The sequence below is a fragment of the Epinephelus lanceolatus genome, chromosome 20, assembly GCF_041903045.1.
Source record: "Epinephelus lanceolatus isolate andai-2023 chromosome 20, ASM4190304v1, whole genome shotgun sequence".
In the NCBI taxonomy this organism is placed as follows: Eukaryota; Metazoa; Chordata; class Actinopteri; order Perciformes; family Serranidae; genus Epinephelus; species Epinephelus lanceolatus.
Window position 1 is genome coordinate 32688515 of NC_135753.1, and position 18365 is coordinate 32706879.

The 18365-nt window shown below is 43.0% G+C and overlaps 1 protein-coding gene across 2 annotated transcripts in view; it reads left to right on the forward strand.

Annotated features, from left to right (window-relative positions):
- Positions 1-17288, forward strand: part of itgb1a (integrin, beta 1a) — a 37383-nt gene extending 20095 nt beyond the window's left edge. The window contains exons 3-17 of one of the 2 annotated variants that reach the window (XM_033638910.2): positions 162-247; positions 3033-3252; positions 3372-3542; positions 4814-5052; positions 5382-5537; positions 5619-5714; positions 7678-7767; positions 8015-8155; positions 8643-8845; positions 8990-9228; positions 9333-9555; positions 10899-11134; positions 11349-11515; positions 14350-14427; positions 16037-16176. In XM_033638910.2, the coding sequence (XP_033494801.1) occupies positions 162-247; positions 3033-3252; positions 3372-3542; positions 4814-5052; positions 5382-5537; positions 5619-5714; positions 7678-7767; positions 8015-8155; positions 8643-8845; positions 8990-9228; positions 9333-9555; positions 10899-11134; positions 11349-11515; positions 14350-14427 (2345 nt within the window). In that variant the 3' untranslated portion in view covers positions 16037-16176. Of the gene's footprint in view, positions 1-161; positions 248-3032; positions 3253-3371; positions 3543-4813; positions 5053-5381; positions 5538-5618; positions 5715-7677; positions 7768-8014; positions 8156-8642; positions 8846-8989; positions 9229-9332; positions 9556-10898; positions 11135-11348; positions 11516-14349; positions 14428-16036 lie in introns of both variants that reach the window. The other variant, XM_033638912.2, reaches the window with a different exon arrangement.
- The last annotated feature ends 1077 nt before the right edge of the window (positions 17289-18365 follow it).

Sequence of the window (18365 nt, forward strand, 5' to 3'; positions counted from 1 at the left end):
CCTCTCTGTCTCCAATTACCGTCGAGCCGCACGGTGTTCCAGATGAACTGATGTGTAAACACGGGGGGCTTAACGGGCTGCTTACTTTGCAGGGCCTGTGCTGTGCCCCAGCTCCCTCTGACTCTGCCTCCTCCTCTCTTTTCTCTTTGTTTTCCATCCAGAGGGGAACGAGTGCATCAATGCCAACGCCAAATACTGCGGGGAGTGCATCCAGGCTGGAGCCAAATGTGGTTGGTGTAAAGACCCAGTAAGTGAATCGAAGCCGTCAGCTATAATCGCTGCTGAGAAGTGCAGTTTGATGCCATTAGGCATATAGCGATAGCGAGCATGTGGTCTTTGACTGTGCCTGATGTAGTGCTGCTGCTATTGATTGTTTGTGATCAATTTTTAAAGTAATCAATTACTTGTTTAGTCTATGAAATGTCAGAAAATAATGAAACAAAACACCATAATGTCAGAAAACAGAAATTCTCGTTGAAATGATTAGTTGATCAATGGATTTATCAAACCAACAGAAAACTATTTTGATAACTGTTTTACGATTTGCTGCTTTTCTTTGATTTATATTTTTGTAAACTGAATATCTTTGGATTTTGGACAAGCAGATTAAAGACGTCACATCAAGCCAGAAGGGGCATTTTTAGCTATTTTGTGATGTTTTGTATAAAAGATCAAATCATTAATCAACAAAATCAAGCATTAATTTGCAATAACTGCGACCACATACACACATGAATTTACACATACAGCGATCAGCCGAAACAATAAAACCACTGGTGGGTGAAGTGAATAACTTTGATCATCTTGTTACAGTACAATGTTCTGCAGGGAAACCTTGAGTCCTGGCATCCCCCCCCAACCCCCCCCCCAGGAGGACAATGCACCATGCCACATCATAAAAACTGCTCAGGAATGGCCCGAAGAACGTGACAAAGAACTCACTGCATTAACTTGGCCTCCAAATGCTCAGATCCCAATCTGATCAAGCATTCATGGAAAGCGTTGGTACCCCAGAGGTACCCCCGATCCACTGTGGGGCCATTTTGAATCAGATTCTGCTCCGACATGTCAAGGCATGGATAGTCTCTATATACAGACTCTACATTCAGTGAATGTAGTGTCTGTAGGCAAACCCCGGAGATCTTGCGTCCGGAAGAAGAGCGGAAGAGCCCTGGTTTCCGGTTGTAGGCTGTTTGTAGTCCGCGTGATATTGACCAATCATGTTTGAGCCAGCTGCAGTTGTTACCAGGTTAAACAGTCCGTGCAGTGAACTAACGAGGCGGAACATAATTGGCGTCACTGCAAACTCTGAATCCATCGCAATGGTTCAGCATATTTACTTATGTATAAACGGAAGTCGGAAATGGAAATTCGCCTCTTCCGCCCAAATCAAACCGGAATGCCAAAAAATCAGGGGTCTGCCCCCAGAGGCTGTATCACCATCTGCTGGAAGTCATACGCCGAATACAGCCGATGGGTTCCAAGAATGAGGCATGGACACAGGACCTCAGGGGATGTCCTGTGGTGTCTGGTATCAGGGCACTAGCAGTGAATCCTTTGAGACCCATCGGTTGTGAGGTGGGGTACTGGCATGTCCCACGGATACTCGGATCAGACCGGGATCTGGGGACTTTGGAGGCCAGATTGATGCCTTGCACTCTTTGTCTCGTAAATGCCATGAGGGAGAGACTCGGTCCGCAACGGTGTTTGGATGACTGAAGTGCTTCAAGTGGCATCCATATGAATGCCAGGACCAAAGGTTTCCCAGCAGAACATTGCACTGTAACAACATGGTCAGTATACTTCACTACATCTGTCAGTGGTTTTAATGTTTTGCCTGATAGGTGTACACGACCTCACAAAAACTCAGTGAGTTATGAAAGGGGGATATGGCATCACAGTGCGTTTGTTTGTCTTTCTGTAACGTTTGGCCATATTAGGTGAATCCAGTGACCAGTGGTTCCCAATTGGTGGGTCACGTTGCGAAAGTGGGTCATAGGTCCATTCTGAATAGACTGCAAGTGACTCGCGAATGTGTGAAGTTTGTAAAAAGACACACTTTATTTTGAAGTACAGTGAATTTCCAGCATGGAGCTTTTATTTTGAAGTGTCATTTCCTGCTGTAGAGTGAGTTACTAACCGATAGCTACTTGACAGAGATAGTAAACTAGCTTGACAAGTTAAACTGTGTGGACCTTGAACTAATGACTAAAGGGAAACCTGGGCCCCTTGGCTGGACCAGTTGGGAACTACTGGTTTAGAAGTTATGCACCTTTCTGTTCAAGACCACCCCTGCTGCTCCTTTGCATGAACACAAACACTTGATCTCCATGCCATATTTCAGCCTCCTTGGGCTAAAACTGTGGCTGCCAGAGGGTGGGAAATTTTTGTGGAGCAACCGATTGATCGTTCAACTGACCAACCGACAGATAAGAGCGACATATAGAGCTGCTGGTCACAAATTGATAATGACAGTGATTATTAGTTGCAGTCCTAATCCTCACATTTGAAAAGCTGAAACCAGGCAAGTCTTTTTGTTCAATAGATAACTAAACTGACTGATTATCAAAAAAGTTTCAGATGAATCATTTCAGAACTAGACTAATATGAACCATTAAAGTCACTGTCATTGATTGAGACATGTTTTTTGTATTATGATTTCATAAAGTTGCAAGAAATATTCAAAATTAATGGCTAAAGTCAGAGCAGCAGCAGAGGCCAAAACATCATGACTGTTTGTTCCTTGCATAGTCAAAAGCTCCTGGGCAAACACTTAGTAGTGTCTTTTGTCAGTCCCTTTCTGCTGGTAGACCCATATCTTGCCCACAATTCCCCCAGCTGGCAACGCAAGCTTTCTGTTTTTAACTTCGAGTCTGAGAAAGTGACCCCGAAGAAAGCTCCTCCAGAGCCCCAAAAGACATTATGCAACAGCTTTCACACACTGAGTGGTGGTTCTTATGATAAACAAACAGAAATTCACTTGTGAAATCGATGAATTGTCCCTTTAATTCTTCCCGTGCTGCCGTTGTTAGGACTTCTTGAAACAGGGTGAGACTGTGTCGACCCGCTGTGACGAGATGCAGTCTCTGATAAAAAGGGGCTGTGATGAAGGGATGATCGAGAACCCAACTGGGGAACAGATGGTCCTCAGGAACAAAACGGTGACAAATCGCAAAAAGGGAGCCGAGAAACTGAAGCCAGAGGAAATCACTCAGATCCAGCCTCAGAAACTCACCCTCACCCTCCGATCTGGTGAGGATACATTTCTATTATGATTTTCCTGAAGCTTCTTTTCTTACCTTGTTTTGTATTAGATTGTATTTAACTTACCACTGTGACACATTTTTTTGAATCATGGTAACTTCCTGTAGGTCAGCCCCAGTCTTTTGACTTGAAGTTCAAACGAGCAGAAGACTATCCTATCGACCTGTACTATTTGATGGACCTGTCCTACTCCATGAAGGACGATTTGGAGAATGTCAAAAACCTGGGAACAAGTCTAATGCTGGAGATGTCAAAGATCACCTCTGACTTCAGGATAGGTGAGGACTTTTATTTTGGAGTCTGATCACATTTGACAGTTTGTTTTGCTCCTTGTGAACCCCGAACATAGGCTGCCCCTGACTAACAATTTTCCTAGTCAACCAACAGTCTTCATTTAGGGCCATTAGTCGACTGGTCGCCCGCATTACTACATTACAGAGAAATACAAAACCGTACTAATGAACCTTTATTAATATAGGCCTATATTTTATCTACAAGTGCACGTCACACACTGAGCGAGCCACCTGTTAATGACGCTGTGGCTAATGGGCATGTTGCTACTTCCATGTTTCAGATGATACGTCATGTTTGTAGTCGACCAATGAAGATGAGTTTACATATCACCTTGGGTTCGTCCTTCACCTTCTCAAAATGATCCCACACTTTGGATTTCCTGCCTGACATGTTATTAACTAGCCTGTGGAATAACCGCAGGTACCAGCCCTGGAAATTAGGGGCCGTACACGTGCTGCGTCTTTAACTGCATGGAAAACATGAGATCGGAGCAGAGCTGATCTTCTTCCAGGAGCTGTTTATAAGTGTGTAGGCCTATCATCCATGGGACAGATGTAAAGCTCTGGGTAGCCCTGCACTAACATGATCAACTTTTCCGTATTTATCAGACTGAATATTTACGGAAGAAGGGAAAGATATCTGTCGGCTGTGATTGGTTTGTAACGTGACTCCTGTCTGACTGCTGAGCGTGGCCACTTCCTGTCTCTGTCCTTTCAAGAGTTTGTCTGCACATTTATAGGCACATCACAAACAGAGACTGCTAATAGGTTCTTTTACGTACTTTAATGGTGCCAATTTGTGCCACATTGTAAACACATATGGGCTAAATAATATGGGATTCAAAATGTAGACCATAGTCAGCACAAATGACTCAATGGCAGCATTAAACTTCCTTTTTTCATCCTTCAAAGCAACCAAAATTTGAATTATTATCCCCCAAGTAGAAGTATAACACTGACTAAAAATAATGTGTAATAATCTACTTTGTAGGGGGTTAGATAAAATAGATTACCCTCCTATCCCTGAAGTGGATCGACTGTCTTGTATTTTCAGGTGTCTTGATGGGGGGTATTCAGTGCCACTTGTGTTTGACCTTTTTGTGACCTGCACAAACAAACGAAGGAATTAAACCCTTGAGAGTTCAACGACCTCCACGGAATTAATTTGGTAGCCAGCCAGTCTCAACCCAAGCATCTTCTTAAGCCTTTATCCAAGATGTTTAAAGTAAAATTCTGTATCCAACCATCTCTCAAAGGTTTTGGCTCCTTCGTGGAAAAGACAGTCATGCCGTACATCAGCACCACCCCAGCCAAGCTGCTTAACCCATGCACAGGCGACCAGAACTGCACCAGCCCGTTCAGCTACAAGAACGTCCTGAAGCTGACCAGCGATGGCAAGAAGTTCAACACCCTGGTGGGCCAGCAGCACATCTCTGGAAACCTGGACTCTCCCGAGGGGGGGTTTGATGCCATCATGCAAGTGGCTGTGTGTGGGGTAAGCAGAAAAAAAGGAATAAAGAAAAAGCTTTTTCTCCTCAGTGATCCTGTGGGAAATAATCATTCTCAGGTTCTCAATTCAAGGTAATTTTCCCACAATTACGCACTTGCTCGGAGGGATACAGCGCCAATAAATGCGTTTATGTGGGGATGTGTGAAGCTGTATTTTATGACTCTTCGGCGTTTACAAGGAGATTTTTGGATGCAGTGATAATCAGAAGTTCATGCATCACATTATGAACTGCTCATTGCTTTTATAGAGAGGATATATCGCTGTTGGCAGACAATTACTACTCCTAGTTTGAGTGTTGCTTTCTCATTTCTCAGGATCATATCGGCTGGAGGAATGTGACTCGTCTGCTAGTGTTCTCCACTGATGCTGGCTTCCACTTTGCTGGCGATGGCAAACTGGGCGGCATCGTTCTGCCCAATGATGGAAAATGTCACCTGGAGAACAACGTGTACACCATGAGCCACTACTATGTAAGTAATACTGTTTGGTCTGTTCTGCGTGTGGGCATTCACTGCGACTGGTGTTGACTTTTCTGCTCCATCTTTTTAAAGGACTATCCCTCCATCGCTCACCTGGTTCAGAAGCTGAGTGACAACAACATTCAAACCATCTTTGCGGTCACAGAGGAGTTCCAGCCTGTTTACCAGGTGAGTTCTTTGTTTCTTTATCTGTCTCTCTTTTACTTTACTTTTATCCCTTTCTTTTCGAGCATACTCTTCCTCATTCCTTCCGTGTGTGATTAGGAGAAGCCCAGTGTGTAAAAATATCCACCCAGGCCATTAACCTCTGCTGTGAGTTATAATGGTAGCATCTCCATAAAAGCTTTAATTATTTCCTTGTGCCATGCTGCTGCTTCTCAGGCCAGTTCAACCCATCTGAGTTTGATAAAGTTCTTTCATTAGGTAGCCTCGCAGTAGCTTCAGCATGCTTCAAAGCAATAACAAGTCCATAATTTTAAGGTTGAAATAAATGTTGTATCCATTGAAATCTGGAATTAAATGGTCATAGACTCAATCAGACGAAGCAGCCTGGGGCAGCTTTTTGTGCCTGTTGGTTTTGGAATGCCTAGTGCCTTGTGTTTTCAGGATCACCCTGATCACCTCACATTGAAAGACTTTGTAGATTGTCCACTTAGATTAATTCAGAGGCGGGCCTTCTGTAGTGGCAGTGACAACAAGTAATAGCGTACATGGCTCACTTTCATTGTCGCCCGAGGCAAGCTGTAAGACATTTGTGAACACATTTTAGCCTCGACTACTTTCTAACCTTTTACCAACCATGATTAGGCCTGACAATTGACAGCAGATCATCAGTCTTTTCCTGATTGATCCTAAAATAAGCCTTGAGCAGACCAAGATCCAGGCGAAGCTCCTGGACCAGCTGGTGGTACTACCTGTGATTTCTCCTCATTCTGTAGGTCTCATGTACTTACACAGATCTCAGTTTCCCTGTTTCCAGTCCCCAAGTGTTCGGCCTGTCCATTTTTTTTTTGTAGATTTTAAGGTACATATCTGTGACTTAACTTGACAGCAAAATAGCAGTTGAGTGAAGCTGCAGAAAGCGCTCTGTCTGATTGGGGCCTCAAACAGTATATTTAAGGGCTTGACAAATAGGGGATGTGATGCAGGTGGTGTGCCGGCCCGTCGCGGTCAAGTGGGAGCTGAGCCAGAAGGCGAAGCTTTCGATTTACTCCTCTATCTACGTCATCCCAACCCTCACCTATGGTCATGAGCTCTGGGTAGTGACCGAAAGAATGAGGTTGCGGATACAAGCAGCTGAAATGAGTTTCCTCTGTAGGGTGTCTGGGCTCAGCCTTAGAGATAGGGTGAGGAGCTCAGACATCCGGAGGGAGCTCGGTGTAGAGTCACTGCTCCTTCGCATCAAAACGGGTCAGTTGAGGTGGTTCGGACATTTGATAAGGATGCCTCCTGGGTTCCTCCCGCTGAAGGTGTTCCAGGCACGTCCCACTGGTAGGAGGCCCCGGGACAAACCCAGAACACACTGGAGGGATTACATATGTCATCTGGCCTGGGAACACCTTGGGGTCCCCCAGGAGGAGCTGTAAAGCATTTCTGGGGGGAGGGACGTCTTGGGTGCTTTGTTTGGCCTGCTGCTGCTGTGACCCGTCCCCAGATAAGCGGATGAAAATGGATGGATGAATAGGGGTGGAACAATACATCAATATAATGATTTAATGAGCACTGATCCAATATTATTGATGCTAAGTAAAAACGTCAATACATATTGACAACTTTAAGGTATGCCTTTGCTTTGAAACACCCATGGCACGTCTGTATCACCGTTTCTGTCCACGCCTCCTTCCTAAACATTCAAACAGTGCTAGCAGCCTAGCGCCAGGCAGATAAGGCCAAGCAGCCAAGAAAGAAAATGAGGCTATTTACTGATGTCGTCTCATATCGATCGCAGGCCCCTGAACTGAATCATGATATCAGCAAATACTGTATCATCGTCCAAAGAATCTACATAATGCTCTATCATGATTTAACTTGTGATTAACACCCCTAAAAGTTGATAGAAAGGTTTTCTTGATCCTGTGTTGGAGCTAACTTTGGTAAACCTTTATTCTAAACTTTTTTCTTCTGTCCTCAGGAGCTGAAGAATCTGATCCCAAAGTCTGCAGTGGGCACTCTGTCTGCCAACTCAAGCAATGTAATCAACCTGATTATAGACGCTTACAATGTAAGTACGCCATCGAGATTGTTGACTTTAAGCGTCCTTGTGGAAAAGTTCGATTAAGTTATTGTTTATTCACACAAACCACATCAAAGCATTTAACATTGTGGCCGAGTTGGAACAGTCAAAGCTTTTTCCAAACACATTTTCTCATTTAATACTCAGCTAATCCTCTTGTGTATCGTATGCTGTTCAAACAAAGCTACCAGACGACATTCCAACGCTGGTGTTGTTATCTCTCGGTTTTTGGCAGTCTCTGTCGTCGGAGGTCATCCTGGAGAACAGCAAGCTTCCAGAGGGAGTGACCATAGCCTACACATCCCACTGTAAGAACGGAGTGGTTAGTGAGGGTGAGAGTGGAAGGAAGTGCTCCAACATCTCAATTGGAGACGAGGTGAGGATTGGAACATTTATCTTTTAGCTTCTTTTAGCTACCATGCACCAAAAATACGGAACACCCTGCCTTTAAATATTAGACCTGCGGGCTCAGTGGACAGTTTTAAATGATGACTCAAAACATATCTTTTTAACATAGCCTATAACTAGCAGCTTGTAGGTTGTCAACCCCTGCTGTAGGTCAATATAGCATTTAACAAGTATTATTTATCATACGAAGGGGATAGAAAAGAATCCCTGCACATCTCTATGTGATTATTTTCTCTCTCAGCTTGATGCATTTCCATCCAAAAACCATCACTTTTGTAATTCACACACTGATAGCACAAAATCTACTCTTGGTAACTGTGGTTTTTCTGCACATTTCTCACAATGATGTCACATGGAAACTCATTTAGTGGTTGAATTTTGGTTTGAGATTCTCACAGACATGTGAGAAATTCCATATTTCGCTCTCTGAGTCAGACTCTCTCCCTCATTCCTAGGTCATGTTCACCATCAGCGTGACATCTAAGGGCTGTCCCAAACAAGGCAAGCCCGAGACCATCAAGATAAAGCCCCTGGGATTCACAGAGGAGGTGGAGATCACGCTCAACTTCATCTGTGAGTGTGAATGCAACAAGGAGGGTGTCAAGAACAGTCCGCTCTGCCACTTTGGTAACGGGACCTACGAGTGCGGAGCCTGCAAGTAAGTCTGTGAACATTTCCGCAACCTTTAATGTACTGTACATCTTATCTTACGCAGGAAAATATATAAAACCTTTAAGGCTCATATTCAGATTTCTGTTTTTTTAAGAAATGCTTTAGAATCACGACCTCTCTTTCGTCTCAGGTGTAATGAAGGCCGTGTGGGCAGACAGTGTGAGTGCAGCAGCAACGACGTGGCCACAGAGGACATGGACCGGACCTGCCGTAAAGACAATGGGACCGACATCTGCAGCAACAACGGAGACTGCGTGTGCGGCACATGTGAGTGCAAGAAGAGAGACAACCCTGAGGAGAGGTACAGCGGCCAGTACTGCGAGTGTGACAACTTCAACTGTGACCGCTCTGGAAACAAACTGTGTGGCGGTGAGTACGACAGCTCCACAGAGGAGCATCAGTACAAAGGCTTTACACGGTGTGGTAGAGACTGTTTCATACACCTTGGGATGACGTTTCCCCCGTTTCCTTAGGGCATGGACGCTGTGAGTGCCGAGTGTGTGTTTGTGACCCAATGTGGACCGGAAGTGCTTGTGACTGTTCTCTGGACAACAGCACGTGTATGGCCAGCAACAAGCAGGTCTGTAACGGCAGAGGAATGTGTGAATGTGGCATTTGCAAGTGCACCGACGCCAAATTCCAGGGTCCCACCTGTGAGACTTGTCCTACCTGTCCAGGAGTCTGTACTGAACACAAGTAAGTCTGAAATGAGGACGTTTCAATGTTCAGATACTTTCAATATATTCTGTTTTGCATGTTTTGGTATATGAATGTCTTGTTGTGTTTCCCTGGATGGTATTTCCTTTATGAGCCGCAGAACAAAGACATTTCCTGGGAAGTGGCATGTAGGATATTGCTGGGACACAATACCAATAATACACCAGGTCAAAGATTCAGTTGGGACAAATCAAGACTGCTAAAGCCTCATTAGCCTAATATTCATTTAAGAATGTTTTAAGGCTGCCCCCAACTAAGAATTTTCCTAGTCGACCAACAGTCATCATTTAGGGCCATTAGTCGACTAGTCGCCCGCATGTTTACGATATTAATCTAATTATTAGATGATATATTTTGGGCGGGGCAGCACAATGGTTTGAGTTGAAGGTGTGAGAAAGAATAGTATCAGTAACATTGTTAACACTGGGCTACATTACAGAGAAACACAAAACCGTACTAATGAACCTTCATTAATATAGGCCTATATTTTATCTCCAAGTGCACGTCACACACTGAGCGGGCCGCCTGTTAATGACGCTGTGGGCTAATGGGCATGTAGCTACTTCCATGTTTCAGATGATACGTCATGTTTGTAGTCGACCAATGAAGATGAGTTTACATATCACCTTGGGTTCGTCCTTCACCTTCTCAAAATGATCCCACACTTTGGATTTCCTGCCCGACATGTTATTAACTAGCCTGTGGAATAACCGCAGGTACCAGCCCTGGAAATTAACCTGACTCCTGTCTGACTGCTGAGCGTGGACACTTCCTGTGTCTGTCCTTTCAAATTAAATCCTCACATGGTCCAGTCATATAGGTTTTGATTTATTTTGACAAGGTGCAGCTCCTAATAGAGTTTCAAGTTTGTTTGTTTGTTTTTTGTTTGTGTTTTTCTGCGACTGAGCAACCAATGAAATCTTGCTGACTAATGACCTTTCCGGTTGACTAACTTTGGTCGGCTATCAGGGGGCAGCCCTACTTTTAGATCTTTAGATTTAGTGATAGTTGATTGTACATCCATGGATGCATTGCAAACAGGGAATGCTAATAGCTAATTCAGCGTACTGTTAATGTTGCTAATTTACCAAAATTTAAACAGATAAAGGTTAAGAAAAAACTAAAGCTAAAGTACTATTTTTCCTGTCGCCTGTAGTGCTGTTTATCAGTCTACATTGTTTTGGTGTGAGTTGCAGAGTGTTGGAGATTTTGGACTTAGAGGTGTCTGCCTTCTCTCCAATATAATGGAACTCTGTGTGACCCTTTGGTAGCAGATTAAATCCCGCTGCTCATTACTAACATCAACGCCCCGTTCCCTCCAGAGAGTGCGTCCAGTGCCGGGCATTTGGCACCGGTGAGAAGAAGGACACGTGTGAGAAAGACTGCATGTACTTCAATCTGATCAAAGTGAAGGACAGGGAGAAGCTGCCCCAGCCCAACGACGCCGTTTACCCCGTGATGCACTGCAAGGAGAGGGACGCCAACGACTGCTGGTTCTACTACACCTACGCCGTCAACAACAACACGGAGAAGGAGGTCCATGTGGTCGACACGCTGGGTAAGCAGAGAGCTGGGTGAACATGAGCCAGGGTGTGGAAGGTTTCTGTTACACAGAGAGCTAATTACAGGGGCTGTGGTGGTTAGGGCTGCAAAAATAGGGCATTTGTTTATTCACGTACAGCCGTGTGATCGTGTGTTATTCCCATGCTCTTGTTATTTTTGCTGTGTTATTCCAAGCTGCATAAACACTGCCATACTCTGCTGTGTTTCAGACTGCCCCGCCGGTCCTGACATCATACCCATTGTCGCGGGCGTGGTCGCCGGCATTGTCCTGATTGGCTTAGCCCTGCTGCTCATCTGGAAGCTGCTGATGATCATCCACGACAGGAGAGAGTTCGCCAAGTTTGAGAAGGAGAAGATGAACGCCAAATGGGACACGGTGAGTTTTTGAAGTCAGTGAAAGCTGAGCAGGATAAATATTTTTGAAGTTCTCAGTTTGGTCGAGCAGCTTAAATGTGGAAAACAGGTGTTGTTCGGCTGCTCTGCAAAGCCGGCCACTGTCAGGGGATTAACTTGTGAAGAACGTGTGTTGTTCCTAGCAGCAGATGACATTTGCAGACTTGTTGATATCATAACACAGTGTCTCACTCGCATTCTCCTCCGTCTCGCAGCTGCAGAAACGGATCGAATGTGTTGCTTTTGAACGGGGCTCAAAATAAAATAGGAAAAATGTCGGGGACTGTGGACTTTTTTGGGAATGTTATGCACTCTGAGCATAGCTGGACTTTTTCCGGGGAGTGGCCACAGCTCCTCCACTCCCTGCCTCCTTCTTGCTGTAGCATCATCAGCCAACATCAATATGACAGAGGACTGGAGTTTAGCACAACTTCATGTGCAGTAAAATGCCTCCACCTAGTGGTGGAATAGTGTCACACCCACAGAGTATGTGGGTTTGATGCAGATGTTCCTGATCACTGCTGCGCCCACTCTGTCTGTTGGGGTCTTACTTATTACCATGGGCAGGGCAACCTTTGCCTCCGCATCCCTTTAATTTTAACAAATGAGAGACTGTCAGTGAAACTGTGATGAACCTGGGCTTTCTGACAAGATAACAAGGCAAAGGAACCAAAAGGAATTTCAAAGACACTGCCTGAGCTTCCTGTGATCTCTCATAGATGCAGCCACATCATTCTGATCCTTGGCCTCAGTGGAGTGCTTGGTTTTAGTGAGTTTAAATAGATCTCAGTTTCATCAGAGTGTCACACAGTCTGGGAGGGTTGTAGCAATATTTCCTTCTCTGTTATAAACACGTGAGAGTCAGGACACAGAATACATGATAACAAATAGTTTAAAACGTCTGCTACAGTTTAGAGCCTCTGTGAATGGATTACTAAGCGGCATCAAGGTTTCAAGAGCTCAGTGGTCGCCTGTTTGAAATGACTGTTAATAGCATTTCTTACTCAGTCAAATGTAGGTGCATCTGGATCACATTTCTTTGCTTGTGATCCTTTATTTGTCTAATCTATATTAATATTTATTACATTTTTTTCACCATAATGCAGCTGTAGAGTGTCTGCGAAGGCTACAGCAACCCTACGTTAAATTGAATGTAGCTACTTAAAGGTTCAGTGTGAAGGATTTAGGGGGATATATTGGCAGAAATGGAATATAATATAGTCAGTATGTTTTTGTCAGTGTATAATCACCTGAAAATAAGAACTTGTGTTGTGTTTTTTGTTACCTTAGAATGAGACATATATATCTACATAGGGAGCAGTTCCTCATTTATGGAGATTGCCATGTTTCTACATCATCGTTTGAAGCCCATCTGCGACGAGCAAAATGTGAAGCTGCTTTGCTCGGTGTTCTTGCTGGTTTAAATCACAGAGTCTGTTTCTTTTGGAGAGGAGGAGACCTCGGCGGGTTATTTGGCTCCTTGTGAAAACTTCCTGAACGTCTGGATCTTAAGTTATCAGAGGAAAAAAGCGAGCACACAATAGCATGTTGTAGGCGAGCCATCGATCTTGGACATGCCAGCGTAGGAGAAACACAGATTCGTTATGTGAAACTGTTTTATTCAGTGTTTTGACTGGCTTTAATCACCTGGGGTCTCATTTATAAACATTGTGTACGCACAAAACAAGGCCTGAAAGAGGCGTATGTCACTCTCCACGCAAAAGTAGTGATTTATAAATACAGAAGTGATGGGAGAAGCTTTGGACCATGCTTACAAACATTTTGGAGACGGGAAATTGGTGACAGACGGTGAGGTGGAAGCCTGATTGTAGAAATTGTCGAACATTTTTTGGTCCACGCCATTTTTGGCATTTGCCAGTACGTACATTTTTAATATGGATCCTATGCATTGTTTTATAATGTATTTCTTTTGGAGAGGAGGAGACCTCTGTGGGTTATTTGGCTCCTCGTGAGAACCTAGAGACTGTCTGGATCTTAACTTATTAGAGGCAAAAAGTGAGCACACAATAGCATGTCGTAGGCGAGCCATCTATCTCCAACATGTCAAACAGCATAGGAGAAACACTGATTTGTTATGTGAAACTGCTTTATTGAGTGTTTTGACCAGCTTTGATCACCTGGTCTGTTTGCTTTGGAGAGGAGGAGACCTCTGTGGATAATTCAGCGCCCTGTAAAAGCCTCCTGAAGAATGAACACTGAAGGAATCCTTTACTCTAACCGAGAGAAGTTTCAACTGGTTGCAATGTGCGATCCTCACCACAAGATGTCACTAAATCCCCCAAATCTTACAAACTGAACCTTTAAGAAAATATAACCAGTCTCACAGGTTTCTTTCATGCTTTTTTAAATATGTTTTTAATGATTAAGTATATGCCTATATCTAAGGGGGAGGTGTATAACGGTGGATCTGTTGTGGCAGGATTCATACAGCCTGTCGTCATCTCCAGCATCAACAGACTACTGAAGTTGAGAATCTTTTTTCAATCAACAGCAGAACTGTTTAGCCAGCGAAGTTTTTTTTTTTTTTTTTTTTTAAGATATTCAATTATAAAGTGCACAAATCCACATTCTGATCACTTGATCAACAATAAAGCTTCTTGTGCACCAGGCTAAACACTGCTTAGTTTTAATCCAGAGCTTATCCTTATCTCTTACCTTCCATTTCTCTCATTGTCCTTGTTTCATCCCTCTCACTGGACTTTATTCATATTTTCCTGCCGCCTTTTTATTCTGTTTCTGTGTTGTTCTGTTATTTTTCCTGCTGAACTCTACTCTGTCCTCGTTCTCCACCTGTAGCAAGACAACCCCATATACAAGAGTCCTGTCAATCAGTTCCAGAATCCAAACTATGGACGTAGAGCTGCTGTCCTTTAAGTTTGTATTTCTTTTCCTTTCCACTTAATTTTCCTGCACGGTCTTTTTATGTGTGTCTTGATTTCACTCTGTATCTACTTTTTCTTTATTTCACCTGTTTTTTAAAAGTATCAGGTAAACGTCAGTATTTTTCATTCTGGACTCTATTTTCCCATGTTGGTCTAAAGCCCCTAGTGTAGTCATTAGAGCACTCGTCTTCCATGCGGATGGTCCAGGGTTTGAATCCTGCTGGGATCGACATCAGCAAAGACATGCGGTCGCAAGAGGGTCCCACTGCCGAATCAAATGGGGTCAGATTCCTTAAGGATAACAGAGTAACTCTGGAATCTGAGCAAATTCGAAGATGTGTCTCATGTTCGTTGTAGACGGGATGTTCCAGACTTAAATGTTAATCATTGTGTCTAAAGCCCCATTTCCACCAAACACTTTCAATATGGGACCTTTGGAACTAAAGTAGCCCTTGAGACATGGTACCTAGACCCTTGGTCCGCTTAGTGTTTCCTCTGCACACAGTCCTCTTAAATGTGGGCGGGGTTGTTGTCACTCACTTCTCCGTCCAGCACTCACTGTATCCTTTATCCTTCATCAGTCTACACCTGGTTTACCATCCACAGAACGAGGCTGCACGCCGACATTTTCAGAACTAAATAGAAGAGGTGATGTTTGTGCATTTAGTTCTTCTCAGGCGAGTGCAGGGGTTTAGTTTATTTGGTTTTATTCTCTCTTGGTTTCATCCAAGAGAGACAATAAAAACTAATGTCACAATGGAGGGACAACTACGCAGGTTGATTTTAGCACTGCTTATCGTGGACTATATTGCTGTCATTGTTTATTTTAGTCAAACCATACAATTTGAAAACGAGGCGCGGCTCGAACTAGAAAACAATGTTTTGATGCATTGGATGTGCTGAATGTGCATATTAAGGCAGTACAGGAGGAGGTGCACATTAATAATCCTCCAGGACTGTAACATGCTCATGTTTAACCCAAACAATGTGTCATGTCACTGCAGTTGGTTCACATCCAGGTCGAACGCGTTCTTTCCACAAATGAACCGCACCAGAGTTCGTTTGTTACCGGACTGAGACCTTCATGAAGAGGTGGTCTCGGTCCGGGTGCAATTGCTGTGTTCACACCTGCCCAAATGAACCGCATTTAGGGGGCAAATGAACTTGAGTTCGGTTGAACCGAACCAAACAGGGCGGGTGTGAAAGCACCCTTAGAGACAAAAACATGGGAAAATAAAGTCCAGGTTGAAAAATACTGACAATACCCTTTAAGTAGAGAGTAGAGCATCAAGCAGAGCAACATTGCCTTCATAGTTTCTAAAAAAAGGAGTGCATGAGTGTGCCGTGAAAAGTCCCAAGACCTGGTCAGTGTTTGAGGAAATGAAGTGTCCGCAGGGCACAAATACCAAAGCCTTGTCTAGTGAAATGTGTTCAGACATGATGGCTAATGTGTACCTCCTGATTTTAGGTGTGATGTTACAACAGCATGACTGAGTGCTGAGTGTGATCTAAATAAATGACACGTACAGTGAATGATCCATTGTTGTGTTGTTGGTGAATGGATCTGAGTTGTGATTGTAACTTAAATGTTTGCTTTCCAGGGTGAAAATCCAATCTACAAAAGTGCTGTCACGACTGTGGTCAACCCCAAATATGAAGGAAAATGATGACGTCATACTTTTCAATGGACTCTGCTATCAAGTATCTGACAACTGCAGTATTTACCACAGGTGTGGGGTCTGAGGGGAACCTGTGGTGGAATTTATGTCACTTCTTCTTGTTGCTTTACCATAATAATAATGTACCATATGGCCACTGCATCTGTATTTTTACTAACACTTATGATTTATATGAATTGGTTGTATTTTAGATGTACAGTATACAGTATGTGTATATACTTTTAAGTTGAATATTTGCAAAAGTGATGACATGAAGGTATTTTTTCCTGCCACAGGACTGGTAAGGGCAGAGGTTTTAGCTTCTTTTCTTTTTTAACAACACAATGTGGAAACTATGGATACACAGCATATGTACACCTCAGCTTCTGTCTCTTTCACTTCGCTGTCCTCTCGTCTCTTTCTGTGCACTGACTTCCTGTGTGTCTCTGTGTGTTCCAGACAGGACCTGAGTTTAATGTGTAAATCGTCAGCCATGGCAGCACATCATGTCAGTGTGTGTGTGTGTGTATGTATATATAGAAAACAACTGCAATAGGGAGTATTGACTGATACTTTGCATTAGGCTGGACAGTTGTGTTGAATCACAGTAGATTATGCAGTGGTTGTAAATGTAGGTTTGAACTGCAGCTTAAAAACACACTTTATTGCACTCGTATTGAGTACTGTCTATTCTGAAGAAGTTAATACACAAGATGAAGGTAAATATCAACACGCATTATTTGAACTGTTGATACGCGATCACAAAGGGACTGTATACCACTTGTTGAAATCATGATATGTGGCGATGTTGAACAATCAAAGGATTTGTATATGATACAATGAACTAATGAAATATTGTTGTATTTGCTAACTGCAGTAACTTTATTACTCATTCTCAGGTCCTCTCCTGTGTTCTTGTCAAGCACGCCAAAAATATGTTTTATGTCAGCTTGTTCTGTGAAACTCATTCATGTGAGTGGATTCTGTAAGTTTTTTTTGTAGATTTAGAAGACTGAAATAAGAGTATTTGTTCAGACGTGACATGACTCAGCTCTGAAATGCTTACACGCCCAAATGCCTCCGAAGCACCACACACAAGCCTTAACAGTATTTACAGTAAGTGCCTTTTATTTCAATACAATGTTCTCTCCCAATGCTGTTTGAGTTATTTATTAAATAAAGTACAAAAACTGTCCGTGTCTTTCTCCATGGCTAACTGTAACTATGATATAATCCCTTGTGTTTTGATTCTTTAAAATTAATTTCAGGTGTGGATCTCCGTTTTTTAAATACTGGACCAAAACAGGAGTAATGACACATTAAATCTGAAGGCTAGAGGCCAGTGTTCTAAATTCCATTTCTGCTGAATCTGAGAAGCAGTTATTCAAGTTCAAAATGACAATGACTTCATACAAAACTCAAGCATGAAGCGTAACATCCATTAAACACTGTATCCTGCCATGGTTTGGCTCGTGGATGGTCACAAGTGTTTCCCGTACTAAAGGTTCATTGATAGGAGTCATACAGAGGAGGACTGAGTATTGAGCTGTGTTGAATTGAAAGTGACGAAAGCTCAAAGAAATGTTGAGTCAAACCAGTGAGAAAGATGGAGACAAGCTAGACACACATCAGTCCATCATGTTTGGGTGGACTTTATAAAGACAAAATAAAACGTACAATGTAGGGCAAACCCATCAAACCTCAAGTTAATATTGGTATTGGTGATTGTAGAGATCAACAACTGTGTTTTAACTACTTAGAATTCCAAGCCAACATATCCGTAATGTAATTTTGACTAGTAGCTGTTCTAATTAAGAACATAGTTAATTTCTTACTACTGGAAATGTTCATAGTAGATCAATGTAGCTTACCGTAAAACTTCAATTAAAAGCCTAGTCCCTGTTAAAACCCAGTCCCTTCTACTAGCCTGGTGTGGCTACAGTTTTTGACAAATAAAGCCCTGAATTGTGGAGAATCTAATCAAACTAACAATCTAAACAGTTAGCTCAAGTGTGTGGTCAACGATCCAGGTTTATACATCCAAAGAACTTCTATAAAAATGAACTGCTAGGAAACCAGACCAGGCCTCTAATTGAGACAGGCCCTTTATTTGTCAAAATGTGTGGCCACACCAGGCTAGTAAAAGGGACTAGGCCTTTAATTGGGACTAGGCTTTAAATCTAAGTATTACAGTAATGAACTTTTACTACTGACTTCCATTCAAACTCAGTAACAGATACCTATAATTTAATTTTGACGTGTTATAATGTCA